This window comes from Tursiops truncatus, chromosome 6 (genome assembly GCF_011762595.2).
Source record: "Tursiops truncatus isolate mTurTru1 chromosome 6, mTurTru1.mat.Y, whole genome shotgun sequence".
Lineage (NCBI taxonomy): Eukaryota > Metazoa > Chordata > Mammalia > Artiodactyla > Delphinidae > Tursiops > Tursiops truncatus.
Window position 1 is genome coordinate 10671653 of NC_047039.1, and position 20430 is coordinate 10692082.

General features: G+C 35.9%; 1 protein-coding gene across 3 annotated transcripts in view; it reads right to left on the bottom strand.

Moving 5' to 3' along the window:
• The window catches only part of FZD3 (frizzled class receptor 3), a 103408-nt gene that overhangs the window by 65760 nt on the left and 17218 nt on the right, over nucleotides 1-20430 (bottom strand). For all 3 annotated transcript variants that reach the window (XM_019941349.3, XM_019941348.2, XM_073805785.1), the window contains exons 3-4: nucleotides 7167-7363; nucleotides 91-1108 (exon numbers count right to left, since the gene is read on the bottom strand). In XM_019941349.3, the coding sequence (XP_019796908.1) occupies nucleotides 91-1108; nucleotides 7167-7363 (1215 nt within the window). The remainder of the gene's footprint in view (nucleotides 1-90; nucleotides 1109-7166; nucleotides 7364-20430) is intronic.

The following is a 20430-nucleotide window of genomic DNA, read 5'->3' on the forward strand; positions in this document are numbered from 1 at the left end:
AAAACAATAACAACAACAAAAAAACAATTAGCTAAGATTAGCTCTTTTCACTGTCACATATTCTGAAATTTAGAACAAGGTTTCCCTTACCTGATATGGACATGGAATGTGATATTCTCTGCAGCGTTCTTGTATCCATGTTGTTTCCCAGATGCCACGGTAAGCTTGCTCATAAAAGTAGCATCCAATTACAACCAAGAGTGGTACAAGATAAAGAATGCTGAAAACACCAATCCGGATCATAAACTTCACCAGTTTATCTTGGTTCTCCTTTTCTAATGGAATCTCAATTCGAACTCTGTTTAGGGATATGATGCCGGCTAAGAGAAGTGAAACCCCAACTACCACATACAGGCAGAGGGGTGCAAGAACAAAATACCTCAATGAATCAACATCGTAGAGGCCAACAAAACACACGCCACTGATATTGTCACCTTCAATTTTATTCATCGCTAAAAGGATGATAGTTAGAGTTCCAGGGATGCCCCACGCGCTGGCGTGAAACAGCAATGCCTTCTTCTCAATAGCTTCACTACCCCACTTTGGCACAGCTGCCAAGAACCACGTGATGGTAAGAATTACCCACCAAACGCTGCCAGCCATAGTAAAAAAATAGAGTACCATAAAAAGCATGGTACAGGCTTTATTATGAGATCCTTGTGTCACTGTGGAAGCCTTATATTGTGCAGGGCTAGATGCATTGCAGGCTACTCGGTCCTCAAGCAAAAACCCAATAAAGAAAATTAACGATACCATCATGTAGCAGACTGCATAAAATATAATAGGTCTTTCAGGATAACGGAATCTTGTGACATCAATCAAAAAAGTTAAAAAAGTAAATAATGTGGCAGAGAGGCAAATGATTGAAATCAATCCTATGAAATATCGAGCAAATGAAAGTTCTTCTCTCCTAAAGTACATATTTGGACAAGGAGGTGAACAATCACGCACGTGCAAAAAAGAATAGCCAAGATCAGGATCAATTTTCAACTCTCGGGGACACCAAAAACCATAGTCCCTCTGCACTGCCACTGGGGCTCCTTCAGTAGGATCTCCAGCTAAATTCAGATCCACAAGTCGAGGATACGGCTCATCACAATCTGGGAACCTAAAAATACAAGACGAGAACCATTTTTACTTACTGGGAACCTAATGATCTGGATTTCCAAATTTAGCACCTGTGGTGTATTCTTATGTCCTTGGAGCACATTACAATTAAGTGGAAGAAATAATGCAAATGGTCATATTTTGTTTGTGGGTCATAAAACTAGATTTTACACAGCTGACAAAAAAAATGAAAAATTTATACTTAATTTTGTTTTGGCTTCAAAAAGATTACTCTTTATTAAAGTAGTCAGGCATAGCCATCAATAAATAGTGTATTTACATACTATTTATTTAGGACACACAGTTTAGAGTAAGATTTCAAAATATAAATTAAAAATATATATATATATATATAATATACATTAAAAAAAAGCTCCAACAGAATAGTAGCTAAAAGTTACTTCTTTCTAAAGTTTAATTACAATATAGTCCTCAATTTACCCTAGACTCAAATAGAACTTTCTTAAAAATAAGTGTTAAAAATCTTCCCTAATTGCATGGCCCAAAGTGTTTTGAGTTAGATTAGCACTAAAAATCCTTACAAGTGGCTTAGTTTTAGATCTTTTCTTCCCATTTAAAATTCACTCTCTGCTTACCATATTGGTTAATTAAAGTCCTCCTAAGGTCTCTAATGTCAACTAGTTCTTTCCTACCACTACTAATGTCTCTCCAATCCACTGCATTCTCTATTCCAGTTATTCTCAAACACTGACGTGAATGAGAAAAACTTAAGGTCATTTTAAAATACAAATTCTTGGTCCTCACCACCTCAAATCTTATTTCAGTATGCCTGTGTTAGGGCCAAAGAAATCTGCATTTTGACAATTTTCCAGACTTGAGAAAGCGTCATAACCATAGTACAGAAAAAACAGGGCTGTGCTGCAGACATACACTATTGAGAGTACTATTCTCATGAACTTCCTGCATCTTCAATTTTCTTGCCAGCATCAGTTTCTAAGCCTTCAGACTCCCACCAACTAGATATTTAGCAGTTATATGCATCAAATAGTTTCCAAGAAACTATCACTGATATTAAGTTTGCCATATATATGTATAACCTTACACTGAAGCTGATTAACCTTTTATTTTCTAATACAAACCATTTTCTTCACAGGGCTTGGATTATAAAGCCAAATGACAGAAACTTACTGCATGCAGGCATTTACTGGAATTCTACAGTATGCCAGGGCTTTAACAGAAAAAGACCCCAAAACCCAGGATCTCTATCCTTGAGTCCAAAAGGAGGCAAAAACTTGTAAACACAACACAAAATACAGCAGTGTGATATATGAAGCAATCAAAACTTATATAAAATATAAAAATGATATAAAGAAGGATTAATTATTTCAGGGGAAGAGGTTATGAAAGACTTCATAGAGTAAGACCCTCAACACAGGATCTCTGAATCAGTATTTGCCAGTATTGGCAGTATGGCAATCAGTATTCTAGCAAGAAACGGGAACAAAGGCACGGAGGTTTGAACAGGGTGTGTTTAGCATTGCTGGGGCATTAGGAGTGCATGAATTGTGACAGGAGATAAGGTTTAGAGAGGTAAGCACATTCCAGAAATATATGTGCATGTGTGTGTATGTATGTATGTATAAACATTGATATAAATATATCAATGGCTGTATCTGTATATCCAACTGCCAATTCACCATATACACACCCCTCACTCTTTAACCCTCCCAAAACCAAACTCTTGATTTCCACTCCTTAGTTTCTCCATTTCCACAATGGTAATTCCATTCTTCTAGTCGCTCAGGCCAAAAACCTTACAGTCCTCCTTGAAATCCCTTCTCCCTCATATCCACCTCACAACCTACTAGCACTTCCTGTCATTCTACTTTGCGATGTTTCCAGAATCTGACCACTTTCCATTTCATCTACTGCGGCCACCCAGTCTGAACCATTAGTACCTCATCCCTGGACTTCTGGAGTGGTTTCCAGTTTATCTCCAACTCCACACAAGAGCCAGAGTGAGCCTGTAAAGACATGTCACTCCTGTGTTCATGATCATGTCTCTTCTGCTCAAAATTCTAATGGCTTCCCTTCTCACTCAGTCAAATCCAAATTCCGTAAGAGAGCTCTAAAGACCCACCCCCAGTCCTTTTCTGATCTTATTTCCTTCTCTTCTCCCTTACTCACTTGGCTCCAGCCTCTTTGGTGTCCTGTGAATATACCAGCATGCTTCCAGTTCAGAGCCTTTGCACTTGTTGCTCTGCTTCTTCTGCCTGGACTGTTCTTCCCTAGATATCTATATAACCTGTTCTCTCATTTCATTCAGATTCCTGTCTCACTGCCTCCTTATTGAAAAGGACTTCCTCAACATCTCCATAGAAAATAGAGTCCTTCTGCTTTCCCATATTGTATCACTATCACCTAACTCTATTCTTTCTTATTAACATTCATGACCATCTGACATTATCTATTTATTTATCTCCTACTACTACCACCACAACTAGAATTTTAGCTCCATAAGAACAGAGACTACGTTTTGTTCACTACTCACCTTCGCTATCTAGAATAGTGTCTAGCACACAGAAGACATCCAATTAATATTTGCTGAATTGATGATAAATTGAATAAATTTATCATATAGCCCTCATATAGTTGAATAAATATATTCATATAGCCCTCACCAAGTAATTAGAAAGATGACTAGAAGGAGTGTGGAAGACACTTGAGCTGAGCAAAAATGAGAGCAGAGATATCAGTTGAGCCATAACTAAAACCAGATAAGGCAGTGAGAATGAGACAGCTATGAAATTATTTAGATAAAAGCAACAGAATTTATAACTGACTGGATGTGGAAGCTCAGGTCAATGAAGGAGGACTATGCCTTCCAGGAATAAAAAAAATGAGCAAGGAGTAAAATCAATTTTCGACATGTTAAAATTGAGGTATTTGAGACAAATTCAGGTTACCAGTGGCTGCCGGATATGCAGATTTGGAACTCAGCAGAAAGACGCCAAGGCTACAGACTTAGATTTAGGATCCATCAGCATATGAATAAGAATCAAAATCAGTGAGATGGGATTATCCAGGGAAAGCATGCAGAATCAAAAAAAACAGGAACAGAACTCTAAGAAACACCAGAAAGAGGAAGAGGATGCAAGAAAAGAAATTGAAAAGGGCTGGTCTGAGATGTAGCAGACCACAACAGTTCACGCAAAATGGCCTAACTGGATTTTCAGGAAAGGAGGACAGGCTAAGGTTGAGGGGAATACGGGTCAAATACAGAATAAAGGTGAAATATGAGTTTGAAATGAGTGACATAGATTTGGCATAAGTGCTGAGGAGAATGAACAGAAATTTTCCTGTTGACCAAATTGGAAACTGACCAAAGACAAAGAGCAAATAGAGTTGCTATGGTTTAAAATGTCTATCAATAGGAAAATGGATAAGCAAAATACAGTATATTTATACAATGGAAGACTACTCAGCAAGAAAAAGCACTACTGATGAACACAAGAACATATTAATGAGTCTTGAAAACAGAGCAAAGAAGGGCAATCTCAACCTGAGCAAAAGAAGAGTTACACAACAAGTACATATTGTATGACTCCATTTGTATGAAGTTCTAGAATAGACAAAGTAATTATTGATACTTTGGAAGGATGTTAAACAGTAGTTTCTTCCAGAGGATGGTATAGACAAGGATTGACCATCAAGGAGCATGAGGGCATGAGGTAATGGTAATGATGATGTTCTACATCTTTCTGAGGATTTGGCTTACTCAGGTGCAGGCACTTGTCAAAACTCAGATATCTTTAGATTTGTGCATTTCCTTGTAAAGTTTTAAACTGAAAGAAAAAACTGTAGACAAATGTTGAATTCTAGTTAGTGAAAGACCTGATAAAATATTTGTGAGGGCAATAACTGTTGTCTCTAATTTACTTTGAAATACAAAGAATAAGGTAGATTAATGGATCAATAGAGGGATGGACAAATATGAAAAGCAAACATAATAAAACAATGGTAGAGATCTGGGATAGTTAAAAAAAAAGTTGCTATGGTTTAAATCATTAAATATACAGCATAATTAATTTGTAAGAAATTAGTTGAGCTGGAGATCTGAACAAGTACAGTGGAAGGAATGAGTTGAAACTGCTAGCAAAAGTATTACTTTATGTGATGGACCACAAAGCTTAACCTAAGTAAGAAAATAAGTAAGATCAAGAAGGGAGCTATAAGGGGCGTGGGGGAGAACCCAAAAGTCTGAGGGTGTCCATGAAGTTGAAAAACAGGTACAGTAGGAACAAGGATATGAGAGATGTGGAAGAATGAAATGTTATTATGAAAGATTGGTTTGCCAGAATTTAAGAGTTAGACAATCCCAGGCAATACTGAGGACATAAAACAGATTTAACCCTATCAAAACAAATAAACATAGATCATAATGACACTTCTATACTTGTATAAAACCTATTAAAATAAAAAGACCACTAAACAATAGGAGTTAGATACAAAAAACATAAAATAGGGTTCCTGCCCAGGTAATTCATAACTGTTGTTATAAATACCAAGAAATCTACAAACTTCTGAAAGCGGGACTATAAATATTACCAGGTTTTGGGGAGAAAGTGGATGAAGGGTTTGATGGGGTAGATAAGAGAGTGTGTTAAATAGGTGGGAAATAGAGCAGACAAATATGAGAAAGCAAAATGCCAGTGAACTGACTGCAAGTAACTAATACATGTTTTATTAAGTTCTTCCATCTGTCAAATGAGAGTAACAACATGTGCCTTTCACCTGTCTCCAAGGGCTACTGTCATATGATAAACAAATTAATTTTAAACATGAAGGAGAAAAAAGTGTTCTGTGCAGCACTGCCCATAATAGCAAAAACCTAGAAGTAACTTAAATGACCATCAGTAGGAGATGGCTAAATAACTATAGGATGGTAATACAATTGGCCATTATACAGCAATTAAGAGGAATGAACCAGTTACAGATATAAACACAGATACATGTAAAAAAAATTTAATGTTGTTTATGGATATGTATATATGTAGTAAGAGTATAAAAACAAAGATAGGAATGATTAACAACAAATTCAACATAATGATTATCTCATCTCTGGGGAGAGAAGAAGGAAATGCAATCAAGGTGGGTACTAAGAAAGGAAACTTCAACTCTATCTGTACTGTTTTATTTCTTAAAAAAAGAAATCTGGGGACTTCCCTGGCAGTCCAGTGGTTAGGACTCGGTGCTCTCACTGACAGGGCCCTGGGTTCAATCCCTGGTTGGGGATCTAAGATCCCAAAAGTCATGTGGTGCAGCCAAAAAAAAAAGGAAAATCTGAAACAAACATTGCAAAATAGTAAGATTGGACAAAGCTAGGTAATAAGAGTTATATAAGTGTTCATCTTATTCTTTATCCTTGAAACTCTAAGAATACAAAAGGCACAACATTATTATACAAGAAATACAGTATTACTACTGTATATGTTATTACTAATAATAATGTTCTCTCGTACCAATCTATAACACTGTCTGGTAAATATCCTCAAACCTTTAGGAAATGCTTACAATCTATATATTGGAAGTGATTTGAAAAGTATCTGACATTTTCTGGGTCTGGGTATATTAATACATGACAAAAACGGAACTGACAGGACTACTGTAGTCATTAACACATTTAAATCATAAAGATATTTGAGTCCCATTAAAATCATTAAACATATTTAATAATGAGGTAACAAATGATTATATTCTCTATATTTTCTAATTTTTTAATAAATGGCATTACTTTTATAACCAGAAAAAATCTGTAAGGGAGAGAAATCAACAAGCAATATCTTGATTATGTTTTTCTTAATTTGATTATTTAAAAAATTTCTTCATAGAATGTTTTTCTTTTCCCACCTTTTTCATTTAGTGCTTCCAAATTCCTAAGGAAATGAACAGCTCTGAGGCCATGAAACTGCTGTTCACAATTATGACTAATATACACACTTCAAAAAAGTTCTTAAAAACTGATGAACCAGAAGACAAATAATTTTAAATATACTGCAACATAAGTAATGGTCCATGAAAATCTATGATTTTCGCACCTACTGCATTCCATATCTTCAGGCCAAGGAACACCAAACATCTCCATGAGCTTCGAACACTCACTGTAAGCCCGTTGACAGAGCCTACGGCAGGGAAGTGTGACACGTCCGTATTCCATACAAATAGGAGCGTAGAGTGCACAAAGAAATGGCCGGAAATCCCGAGAACAATCCAAATTCACCATAGGGTGGAATGGCTAGGAGAAAGTTAAAATCAAATCATTAGATAAAGAGTTGCATACAAGTTAAAGTTTTCTACATATAATACGGCAATATTCTTTTTTTTTTAATCTGTTTTAGAAGATTTCTGAAGGCAATTAAAATTTTCTAAAGGGGAGGGAGTTTGTTTTTTTCAACGAAACCCTCTTAGCCCTATCCCTGGAGATTCTGATTTGGTTAAGTATGAGGTGTATCCCAGAATCTATACATATTTTAATTGTTACAGGTGATATTAATGAAAAGGCCTGGCTGAGAACCATTAACAACAATATGATGCATTTTACATAGAAAAATCCACAAAAGATATGTGTCAAACGCTCAGAAGTGTGATTAGTGCTTGGTGATAGGATTACAAGAGATTTAAATTTTCTTCTTTTTATGTATTTCAATTTCTATATTTTCTTCAATTGACGTGTATCAATAGGAGAGAGAGGACAAGAAGTGAAAGGAAAGGGTGGGGGAGGAAGAGAAGTAGTTATACACAGTAGTACATATTTTGAGGGTGGGAGGTAGTAAGAGATCTCACTTTGGTCTTACATTTTCTTTTTCTTTGTACATTAAAAAAATTCTTTTTAAAAAACGGGAGTTCTTTCAACTCTGAAATCACATGATGTAAACAGAGCTCACAATGTTAAGCTGATATTAAGGAAACAAAAAGAAAAAACAGTGGCCCCAAACATAAAACCATACTAAAATCATCATTATAACCATAGGAATAGATCAATTATCCCAAGAAATGTGCATCTAGGCTTTTGACTACCAAATATCTTTTCCACTTGTTTATATAACCGTTTCAGAGTCACTGCTGATTTTGAACTGATAACAGATGTTCTCACCACCAGGCCTTTCCATTAAGACTCAATCAACTTATTTCTACATCGATATAAAACATTTTCCAGAGTCCTTCTATACACAACACAGTCAGAAAACCAAGTCTCTTAAAGAAACTGGTGTCAAAGAAGTTAACTATAATGGATGTGATAACTGATATATAACAATGAACTATATGTGACTATCACTTCCAAGTATGAACAGGTAATTTGTGTTAAATCAATGTTTCCATCAAGAACAACTTCAAAATACAGGAAAGAAAGTTTTAAAAATACCTATTTAAAGCTATTAGAGAAGTAGTGAAGGAAAAGAACTAGACAGACCAAGAATCTAGAGAGCTCGGAAGCATGGAGTGGTGGCCTGATAAGTGCAGCCACTTTTCCAAGGAGGTATCTGTTGAATCTGGGTATAAGGCAAGAAGCTGAGAATCAAGCCTAGGCTGGTGCTAGAGAACCAAGAAACCAGCAGAGCTCTGGTAGTCTTGCAAGACTAGAAATAATACATGTATATGTATAACTGAATCACTTTGCTATACACCTGAAACTAACACAACATTGTTAATCAACTACGCTCCAATTAAAAAAAAAGACTACAGACAAAATGAGAAACAAAAGGAACAGATGGGTGAAAAGGGGAAGTACCTAGAATTGGGCCTGACAAAGAGCCAGTTTTCCCTTCAAGATATTTGAAAATTCTGAAGCTACCCAGGGAAGGAGGCTAGGAAGCTAAGAAGAAAGCTCTGAAAAGCAGAGTGGAGATTTTGGACGTTTTATCAGTATGAGGAAACATGAATTAGAGGTTCAAGTCTTGCCAGGGGAAGTGGGAAATGAACATACCACACTCTCAGCTGGAAGCCCCTGAGTGACTACACTTCAGTAGCAAGGGCAAATGACAGGGAGGCAGAGACCTATGAAAAATGAAACCCAGCCTCAACTCAGCTCAGTCCCTCACTGAATTAAGGTGATCAGCCCCCATTTATCTGCTAAGCAGAAGAAAGGGTGAGCTTTCTCTGGAGTAGTAATATAACATCATGTAGAAGCTCACCAATATTTTGTAATGTCTACTACTCAATAAAAAATACTAGGCATTCCAAGAGACAGGACCATATGACTGAAAAACAAAAGAAAAAATTACAGTGTTTTGGTAATCCCAGCTATTGGACTTAGTAGACAAGACTGTATATAAGAAATATGTTCAAGAAAATAAAAGATGAAGAATTCCAGAAAATTGGAATCTATCATAAGAGGAACCAAAGAGAAATTTTATAAGTGCAATACATAAATGCTGAAATTAAGAACTTATTAGATATGTCAGAAGATAGAACTGGAAGAATGGAAAACAAGGCAATAGGAAATATCCAAACAGAAGCACACAGATCAAAAAATACTGAAAAATACAGAAAAGAGCATAACAGACACGTAAAACACATGAAAAAAATCTAAAATATGCATAACTGAAACCTCAAAAGAGGAAAGAGGGAATGAGCAGAGGCAATATATTAAAAGATGATGGCCAAGGATTTGTCAAAACTGATTAAAGACAACAACCCACAGATTCAAAAAGTTCTGCAAATCCCCAGAAGAATAAATATAATTAAAAAAAGACACCTAAGCATATCTCATTTAAATTGCTGAAAACCAAAGAAAAACATCTTAAAAGCAGCCAGTGGGAAAAAAGACACCTTACCTTCAACAGAACAACTGTTGTTGGACTTTCGAATACTATAAAACAACAGAATGACTACTTAAAGAGCTGAGAGAAAACAACTGCTCACCATAACTCTATGGCCAGCAAAAATACCCTTTATAAGTGAAGGCAAAGTAAAGACATCTTCAGACAGACAAAAAACTGAGAAAACTAGTCACTAGCAAACCTGCACTAGAAGACAAAAGAAAAATAATCTAAGATGAAAATTCAAAAGGAATTAAAAGCAACAAAAGAGGTGAATATGTGGGAAAATATAAATATTCTCTGTATAAACAAACAATAATGGGGGCTTCCCTGGTGGCACAGTGGTTAAGAATCCGCCTGCCAATGTAGGGGACATGGGTTCGAGCCCTGGTCCAGGAAGATCCCACATGCTGCGGAGCAACTAAGCCCATGCACCACAACTGCTGAGCCTGCGCTCTGGAGTCTGCAAGCCACAACTACTGAAGCCTGTGAGCCTAGAGATCATGCTCTGCAACAAGAGAAGCCACTGCAATGAGAAGCCCGCGCACTGCAATGAGAAGTCTGTGCACCGCAATGAAGAATGGTCCCTGCTCACTGCAACTAGAAAAAGCCCACATGCAGCAACAAAGACCCAACGCAGCCAAAAATAAATAAATAAATAAAATAATTTTTTAAAAAACCCAATGCAGAGACAAAAATATGAAAAGTTTAAAAAATAAACAAATGAAAATAATGTCTTAAAATACATACAAAATACATGTAAATTAATATGTGTAATAATAAAATGATAAAGATGGGGGTCAGAGGAAGACTAATGGGAGAGTGATCGAAGTTATTATTTTTACTATAATACTATAAGTCAAGGGTACATATAATTTCTAGGGTAAGCAATAAAAGAATGCACAACTAACAAGGTAATAAAGAGAAATAGAACAATACAAAAGAAGTCAAGACAGCAGAGAAAAAAGAATACAAAACAGTTTGGAAAAATTGAAATCAAGTAATAAGATAGTAGATATTAACCCAAGTACATCACTAATTGCATTATATATAAATGGCCTAAAGACTATGTAAAAGAGTAAAGTTGTTTGACTAGGTACAAATAAAATCAAAACAAAACAAAAAAAACCCTATGCCGTTTACAAAGACACGTTTTTCAATATAAGGATAAAGATAGGTTAAAACTAAAAAGATGGCAAACAATAAACAATGAAAGAACCAACCAAAAACAAGACTACACTTTATGACAAGGAGTGTTCCCAGAGATAAAGAAGGTCATTTCTTAAAGACAAAATAAAAGAATCAATTCACCATGACTAAAAAGTAAATCTAAACATATATGTACCACTTAACACAGCTTTAAATTATTTTAATAAAAAACAGAAGTAAAATGGGACATACACAAATCCACAATCAGAGTGAGTTTGATACACTTCTCTCAATAAGAAGAGTGAGACAAAAATTCTATGAGAATACAGAAAATCTAAACAAGTCAATTAGAAACTTGACCTAAACAACATATTTATAATCATGGCACCCAACAATGAGGGGAACCTATTTAACATACACATGGAATCTTTACCAAAACTGGCCATATTGTAAGTCCTAAAATAAGCCACAAAAAACTTCTTAGTACTAAAACCATTCAGACTGTTCTATGACTAAAATGGAATTAAGGTAGATATCAATTACAAAAAGAACCCTAGAAAATACCCAACTGTTTGGCTGTTTGGAAATTAGACCAAAAAACTTCTAAATAACTCATAATCAACAAAGGAAATCATAATTGAAATTTAAATTGTATATAATTATATATATTACATTTTAATGTTTATATATATGTATAATCTACATTTAGAATTAAGTAGTAAAGACAATAAGTAAAATGTCAGCAAAAGCTATACTCAGAGGAAATTTATAACCTGATATGCATATGTCAGAAAATAAGAAAGCCTGAAAAACAACCAATGGTAAGCTCCATCTCAAGAAGCTGGAAAAAGAATGGCCAATCAAACCTAGAGAAAGTAGAAAAAAGGCAATAATTAGTAAAAGAGGAAAAAACCCACAAATTACCAATATCAGGAATGAAGGACAGAAAATTACTACAAATATAATGAGGATACTATAAATAATAAATGCGACATGTTAGGATGACATGAACTAATTCCTTGGAAAAAGATCACAATTTTCCAAAAATCATAAAAGAAGAAATATAAAATCTAGTTTTCTATCAACATTTATGAAGAAATTTAAGCCACCATTAGAAACTATCCCCCCAAAAAAACTCCAAGCCAAGATGGTTTCACTAGAAAAAATTTATCAAACGTTTAAGGAAAAAGTTACAGCAATCATATACAAACTCTTCCCCAAAAAAGGAAACTTTCTCAACTCACAAAACCAGCATAATTTTTATAACAAAACCCAACAGGGACTATATAAGAAAGGAAAATCACATTTCATGACCATAGATGTAAAAATCATATCCCAAATTAGTAAATTAATCCAGAACAATATAAAAAAGAATAATATATCACACCAAATAAAGTTTTGTTCCAAGGATACAATGCTGGTTAACATTTGAAAAATCAGTTAATGCAATTAATGGCATTCACAGAAAAAGGGCAGGAAATCACACAATCTATTCAACAGAGGCAATAAAAGCATTTGATGAAATCCAACACCCATTTATTATGAAAACTCTTAACAGACTAAGAAGGGAATTTCCTCAATCCTATAGAAAGCATATACATCAAACCATAGCAAACCTCATACCTTGTAGTAAATGACTGAAAGCGTCCCCTGAGATCAAAGATGAGGCAAAAGTACCTGTTATCACCTATTAAACACTGTATTGGAAGTCCTCGCTAGAGCATCAAGAAGAAATAAAAGGTAAAGGATTAGAAGGAAAGAAATACAGAGAGCAGTTCTTCTGGGTTCCCTTACCCTGCTGTTCTCCACCCAGGAGCCCCTTCCTAATAAAGTCTCTTGCTTTGTCAGGGAAAAAAAAAAAGAAAGAAAGAAAGAAGAAATAAAAGGTATATGAACTGGAAAGAAACTGTCATTATACACAGATGACATGTGCTCCAGTTACCAAATTTGTATCGCTGTTCCAAACTCACCCTTCAACACATGCTCTGTGATAATGGATGGGATTCCTTTCATCATTTCTTCTTTACATTGAACATGATTTTAAACTGTCTCAATAGAGTGTTGGAGAAATACTGCAGGATGAAGGGGGCTTCTCTTGTTGGTTGGGGCTGCTGCATAGTCAGCAGTGTAAATGTGAGGAAATCTATGCCCATGTGCCTAGAATGATCCTTCATCAACCTCACAGTCCCAGCCCAGCCTAGTAAACACCTTCCTGTAGCCCTCCCAAAATAGACACTGTAGGCTCAAGGCCTCCTGCCTGCAGCAGTGCCCTGACTCTCTCTATTTACCCAATAGTTGCCTATGCCCTGAAGGGTTGCATCCTGCTTGCCTGGTAACTGTGGACTAGCTCTGGCCCAAGCAACCCTGTGATGTTCTCTGCTACCTAGTGAGCTGTAACTATATCCTGTACAACTAAGGTCTTAGCCTTGGGGTGGGGGCCCCTTCTAAGATTGTCCCTCAGCCCTAGAGAACCCTGTAGAGCTCTCTATATATCTTATAATTATTCTTCTTTAATAGTTTATTAATTATTCATATTACACTTCCCTTGTTTAAATCACTGAGTGGTTCTGTCTCCTAATTGAACCAGACTAACAAAACATGGTTGTTACAAAGAAAATCTAAAGTAATCTATAAACCATCAAATAAATAAATTTAGAGTCACTGGATACAAAGTCAATATAGAAAAAAAAAATCAACTGTATTTCTACAGTTGATAGAAATATAACTGTAGTAAATACATTAAAAATAAACTTCAAAAAAAGCCAAAAGAAGAGGAAATTAAAAAACAATTCCATTTATAAGAGCATTAAAAAGAATAAGTACTTAGGAATAAATTTAACCAATGTGATGCAAAACAGAAAACTACAAAATACTGTTGAAAGAAATCAAAGAAGACCTAATAAACGTAAAAACTTCCCATATTCATGGATTGGAAGACTTAATGTTGTTAAAATGGCAATACTCCATAAACTGATCTACAGATTCAATGTAGTCCCTTCAAAACTCCCAATGGCCTTTTTTTGCCAAAATGGAGAAGCGGATCCTGAAATTCATACAGAATGCAAGAAACTCCGAACAGTCAAAACAACCTTGAAAATAAAGAACAAAACGTTCCCACTTTAAAACTTATTACAAAGATATAGCAACCAAAACAGTATGGTACCAGCATAATGCTAGACATACAGACCAATGGAATACAACTGGGAATACAGAAATAAACCTTCACATGTGTGTCAATTAATTTTCACAAAGGTACCAAGACCACCTGGTACCTAAAGGTACCAATAGTCTCTTCAACAAATGGTGCTGAGACAACTGAGTATTCACATGCATAAGAATAAAATTGGCTGATTGCCTCACATCACATCCAAATTAACTCAAAATGGATCAAAGGCCTAAATGTAAGAGCAAAATCTATGAAACCTGTAGAAGAAAGCATAAGGGTAAATCTTCATGACCCTGGCTTTGTCAATGGTTTCTTAAACACCAAAAACACAAGCACAAAAGAAAAAATAAATTGGACTTCATCAAAAGTAAAAGCTCTTGTGTATTAAAGGACACTATCAGAAGCAGAGTGAACAAGACAATCCACACAGTGAAAAATATTTGCAAATCATATATCTGATAAGGGTCTAGTATCCAGAATACATAAAGAATTCCTGTAACTCAAAAAAAAAACCCCAATTTTTTAGATGGGCAAAAACACCTGAACAAACATTTCTCCAAAGGAGTCATGCAATGACCAAATAAGCACATGAAAAGATGATCAATGTCATTAGTCATTAGGAAACGCAAATCAAAACCACAATGAGATACAACATCACACCCACAACCCCACCTAAAAAACAGAAAATAACAAGTGTTGGTAAGAAATCAGAACCCCCATACATTTGCTGATGGGAATGTAAAATAAGGCAACCACTAGAGAAAACAGTTTGGTGACTCCTCAAGAAGTTAAACATAAAATTACCACATGATCCAGCAATTCCACTCCTAGGAATATATCCAAAATAATTTAAAATCATGTTCAAGCAAAAATTTGTATATGAATGTTCATATCAGAGTAGCATTATTCATAATAACCAAAAAGAGCAAAATAAACCAAAAGCAAAGGGAAGGAAATAATAAAGAATAGAAATCAATGACACTGAAAACAAAGAAGGGCAATAGGAAAAAAAAAAAAAAAATCACTCAACCCAAGAGCTGGTTCTTTGAAAATATCTGTAAAATTGATAGGCTTCTAGTAACAATGATTAAAAAAAGAATGAGAGAAAGGAACACAACTTACCAATATCAAGAATGAAAGAGGATATCACTAGAGACTGCCGACATTAAAAATACAATAAGGAATATTACAAACAACTCTATGCACGTAAACTAGATGAAGTGGACCAATTCCTCAGAAGCCAGACTACCAAAACTCACCCAAAATGAAACTGATAATCTGAATAGTCTTCTAACTATTCAAGAAATTGAATCTGTATTTTAAAACCTCCTAAAAAAGATATCCAGGCCAGATGGTTTCACTGGTAAAATCTAACTAACAATTTTAAAAGAATACTAATTCTACACAATCTCTTCCAGAATATAGCAGAGAACTAATCCCAACAAATTCTATGAAGTCAGGATTACTTAATATTAAAGCCAAAGATAATACAAAGGAAGAAAACTACAGATCAATACCCCCAGTGAACAAAATGCAAAAATCCTTAACAAAATAGTAGCAAATCAAGTCCAAAAATATATTAAAAGCATTATATACCACAACCTAGTAGGGTTTGTTCCAGAAATCCAAAGCTGGTTCCATATTCAAAAATCAATCAATGTAATCTACCAAATCAACAGGCTAATAACAAAGAAAAAAATCACATGATCATACCAAATGATGCAGAAAAAGCATTCATGATTTTCAAAAGTTTCCAGCAAAGTACATACAGAAAGTAACTGCCTCAACTTGATAAAGTACATATACAAAAACCCTACAGTTAACATCATACTTTGTGGTGAAACACTGGATTCCTACCTTTAAGATTGGAAACAAGGGAAGAATGCCTGCTCTCACCACTCTTACTCAGCATAGTACTGGAAGTCCTATCAGCACAATAAAACAAGAAAAGGAGGGGCTTCCCTGGTGGCGCAGTGGTTGAGAGTCTGCCTGCTAATGCTGGGGACATGGGTTCGAGCCCTGGTTTGGGAAGATCCCACATGCCACGGAGCAACTAGGCCCGTGAGCCACGACTACTGAGCCTGCGCGTCTGGAGCCTGTGCTCCTCAACAAGAGAGGCCGCGATAGTCAGAGGCCCGCGCACTGCGATGAAGACTGGCCCCCGCATGCCACAACTAGAGAAAGCCCTCGCACAGAAACGAAGACCCAACACAGCCAAAAATAAATAAATAAATATATTAAAAAAAACAAAAACAAGAAAAGGAAATAAAAAGTGTAGAGATTGGAAAAAGAAAAATGTCCCTATTTGCAGATGACATTACTATCTACATAGAATATCTCAAGGAATCTCAAAAAACACTTTTAAATTAGTTTAAAGAAAAAAGTATTCGTCCTAGAATTAATAAGTTCAACAAGGTTGCAGAATACAAGAAAAACATACCAAAAAATTGTATTTCTATATACAATTGCATTTTTATATATAATGAGCATGTAGAAACTAAGTTAAAACAATATATTTATAATCACATTTATTTTTAAAAAAAGAAACACCTGGGTAAATGTCCAACAAGACATGTATAGGGCTTGTATGCTGAAAACTATAAAATGCTGATGAAATCAAGGAAGATACAAATAAATGGACAGATATACAGTTATACTGGTTTGCTAGGGCTGCTGCAACAAAGTCCCACAAACTGTGTGGCTTAAACAACAGAAATTCATTGTCTCACATTTCCGGAAGCTAAAAGTCTGAGATCAAGGTGTTGGCAGAGCCATGCTCCCCCTAAAGGTGCTAGGGAAGGATCTGTTCCAGGTATCTCTCCTAGCTTCTAGTAGTTCCTTGGCTTGTGGCAGCATAAATCCGATCTTCACACAGCATTCCCCCTGTGCCTCTTCACATATCTTCCCTCTATGTGTGCCTGTGTCCAAAATTCCCTTTTATAAGGACACCAGTCATACTGGAGTAGAAGTACCTCAGTACTCCACTACTCCAGACGCTATTTCCAAACAAGGTCACATTCTGAGGTACTGGGGGTTAGGGCTTATTAGGGGGACTCAAGTCAATCCATAACAACACTGTTCATGGACTGGAGACTCAACATGTAAGGGTGTCAATCTTCCCCCAAATGGTCCTTAGACTTAATGAAATTTCTGTCAAAAGCCAGCATGCTTTTAGTAGCTAAAGACAAGCTTATTCTAAAATTTATATTTAAAAAACAAAAGAAGTAGAATAACTGAAACAATTTTGAAAAAGAAAGTGGGAAAAATCATGCTCTCCAATTTTAAGACTTACTATATAGCTAACAGTAATCAAGACACTGTGGTATTGGTGGTAAAATAGACACAAAGATAAAACAGGACAGAATAGAGAACACAGATATAAATCCACACAAGAATAACAAACTCATTTTTCACAAAGAAGCAAAAGCAATTCAATGGTGGAAGGATAGATAGTCTGTTCAACAAATAGTGCTAAAGCTAGTGGATATTCACAGCCAAAAAAATGAAACTTACTTTACACAAATTAACTCAAAATTGATCATGGATTTAAACGTAAGACATAAAGCTATAAAACTTAAAAGAGAGAGAATCTTCCAGACCCAGGCTGAAGAGTTCTTAGAAATGACACCAAAATCACAGTCCGTAAGAGGGAAAAGAAATTGGTAAATAGAACTTCATTAAAATTTAAGACTTCTGTTTTCCTAAAGACCTTGTTAAAAGGATGAAAAGGCAAGCTATAGACCAGGATAAACTATTTACAAACCACATATCAAACAAAGGATTTGTATCTAGAATTTATAAAGAACTCTCAAAACTCAAAAGTAAAAAACAAATCAATTGAAAAATGAACTAAAGACATGAACATTTTATCAAAGAGAATATATGAATGGCGTATGAAAAGATGTTCAATATCATTAGACATGAGGGAAATACAAATTAAAACCACATGAGATACCACATCATATTATAAAAGCTGAATAAAAAATAGTGAGAATAGTAAATGGTGGTAAGAATGCTGAGAAAGTAGATCTCTCATATACTGCTGGTGGGAATGTACAATGGTACACCTGCTATGGAAAATAGCTGAGCAGTTTCTTAAAAATCCAAACATATGCTTATCATATGATCCAGCAATCACACTGCTGGGCATTTATCCCCCCAAAAGGAAAACTTATGTCTGCACAAAAACCTGTACAGGAATGTTCATAACAGCTTTATTTGTAATAGCAAAGAGCTGGAAAAAACTCAGTATCTGTCAATGGATGATTAAACAAATTGCAGAACATCTATGTAATGGAATACTACTAAGCAATTGAAAACAATGACTACTGATACATGCAACAACTTGGATGGATCTCAAGGGTATTATGCTAAATTAAAAAAAGCCAATCTCAAAAGATTATATATACTGTATGATTCTATTTATATAAATTCTTGAACTGACAAAATTATAGGGCTAGAGAACAAATTAGTGGTTACTTGGAAATAGGAAAGGGGGGAGGGAGAAAGGAAGCACAAGGGAGTTCCTCGGTGGCACTAAAACAGTTCTGTATCTTAACCAAAGTGATGGCTACACAAATTTATACGTGTGATAGAACTGCAAAGACAATATACACACATGTACATGTGCATTCACAGACACAAAAATGACTACATGTAAAAACTGGTGAAATATGATAAGGGCTATAGATTGTACCAATGTTAACTTCCAGGTTTTGATACTGCATAATAGTTATATAAGATAGGAAGACTGGGGGAAAACTAGGTACAGTACAAAGAATCTCTCTGCACTATTTTGATGTATGTACATACATCACACATATATGCATATGTATGCCTTAAGTGAGTCTCAAACTTGCGTGGTCCTCAGCAATATCCAATATCGTGATGTTACTATGTTAGTAAAACCTTCATTTGTGAGCCCCATCATGAATTATAAAATTGACTTGAGTGACTATTTTGTGCTGCTTGCACTGAGTCTAAAGCTATAAGTTTATGCTTCTGCCACTTGTTAGCTGTAAGTACCTTGTGCTGTATCTCAGCTAGCATTTACTGACACTTACTATAGGCTAGGCAGTGTTGTAAGTGCCTCACACATCTTTTTTAATCTTCTCAACAATCCCATAAGGTAGGTACTATCATTAGTCATCCCATTTTATAATACACGTGAAAAACAATGAGACACAGAAAGTTACGTAGCTTGCCCAAGATCACATAACTACAAAGACAGCCCCAAGAGTTAAACCTCTGCATTCTTACCCAGAGGCCTTGAGCTTAACCAATGTGTTCTATGTAATCTCTGTAAATTTCATGTTTTTCCTCTGTAAAATGGTCTTATTACATACAAATAAGAATAGGGACTTCGTTGGTGGTGCAGTGGTTAAGAATCCATCTGCCAATGCAGGGGACACGGGTTCGAGCCCTGGTCCGGGAAGATCCCACATGCCGCGGAGCAACTAAGCCCGTGTGCCACTGAGCCTGTGCTCTAGAGCCCACAAGTCACAACTATGGAGCCTCAGTGCCACAACTACTGAAGCCCGCGCGCCTAGAGCCCGTGCTCTGCAACAAAGAGAAGCCACCGCAATGAGAAGCCCGTGCACCACAACGAAGAGTAGCCCCCGCTCACCGCAAGTAAAGGAAGCCCGCATGCAGCAACAAAGACCCAATGCAGCCAAAAATTTAAAAAAAATTTTTTTAAATTAAATTAAATTTAAAAATAGAGTACAGGGCTTCCCTGGTGGCGCAGTGGTTGAGAGTCTGCCTGCCGATGCAGGGGACGCGGGTTCGTGCCCCGGTCCGGGAAGATCCCACATGCCATGGAGTGGCTGGGCCCGTGAGCCATGGCCGCTGAGCCTGCGCGTCTGGAGCCTGTGCTCCGCAAGGGGAGAGGCCACAACAGTGAGAGGCCCGCATACCGCAAAAAAAAAAAAAAAAAAAAAAAAAAAAAAAGAGTACAGAACCCAGTAAAAGACATTTTAAAAGGAGATTAGGAAAGAGTTGCAAATTAATAGAGCCGCAGAAGGCCTATCTGATGGGCATGAGGAACCCTGCTGATTTCCCATTCTCAACTCCCAAGTGAGAAAGTCAATTGTCAATTGGAATGGTGTTTTTAAAAAGCAAAACAAAACATGCATGAATCTCTAAATCACTATGCTGGGTGAAAGAAACCAGACATAAGAAAGTAGATACTATATTAATTACATTTATATAAAACTCAGAAAATGAAAA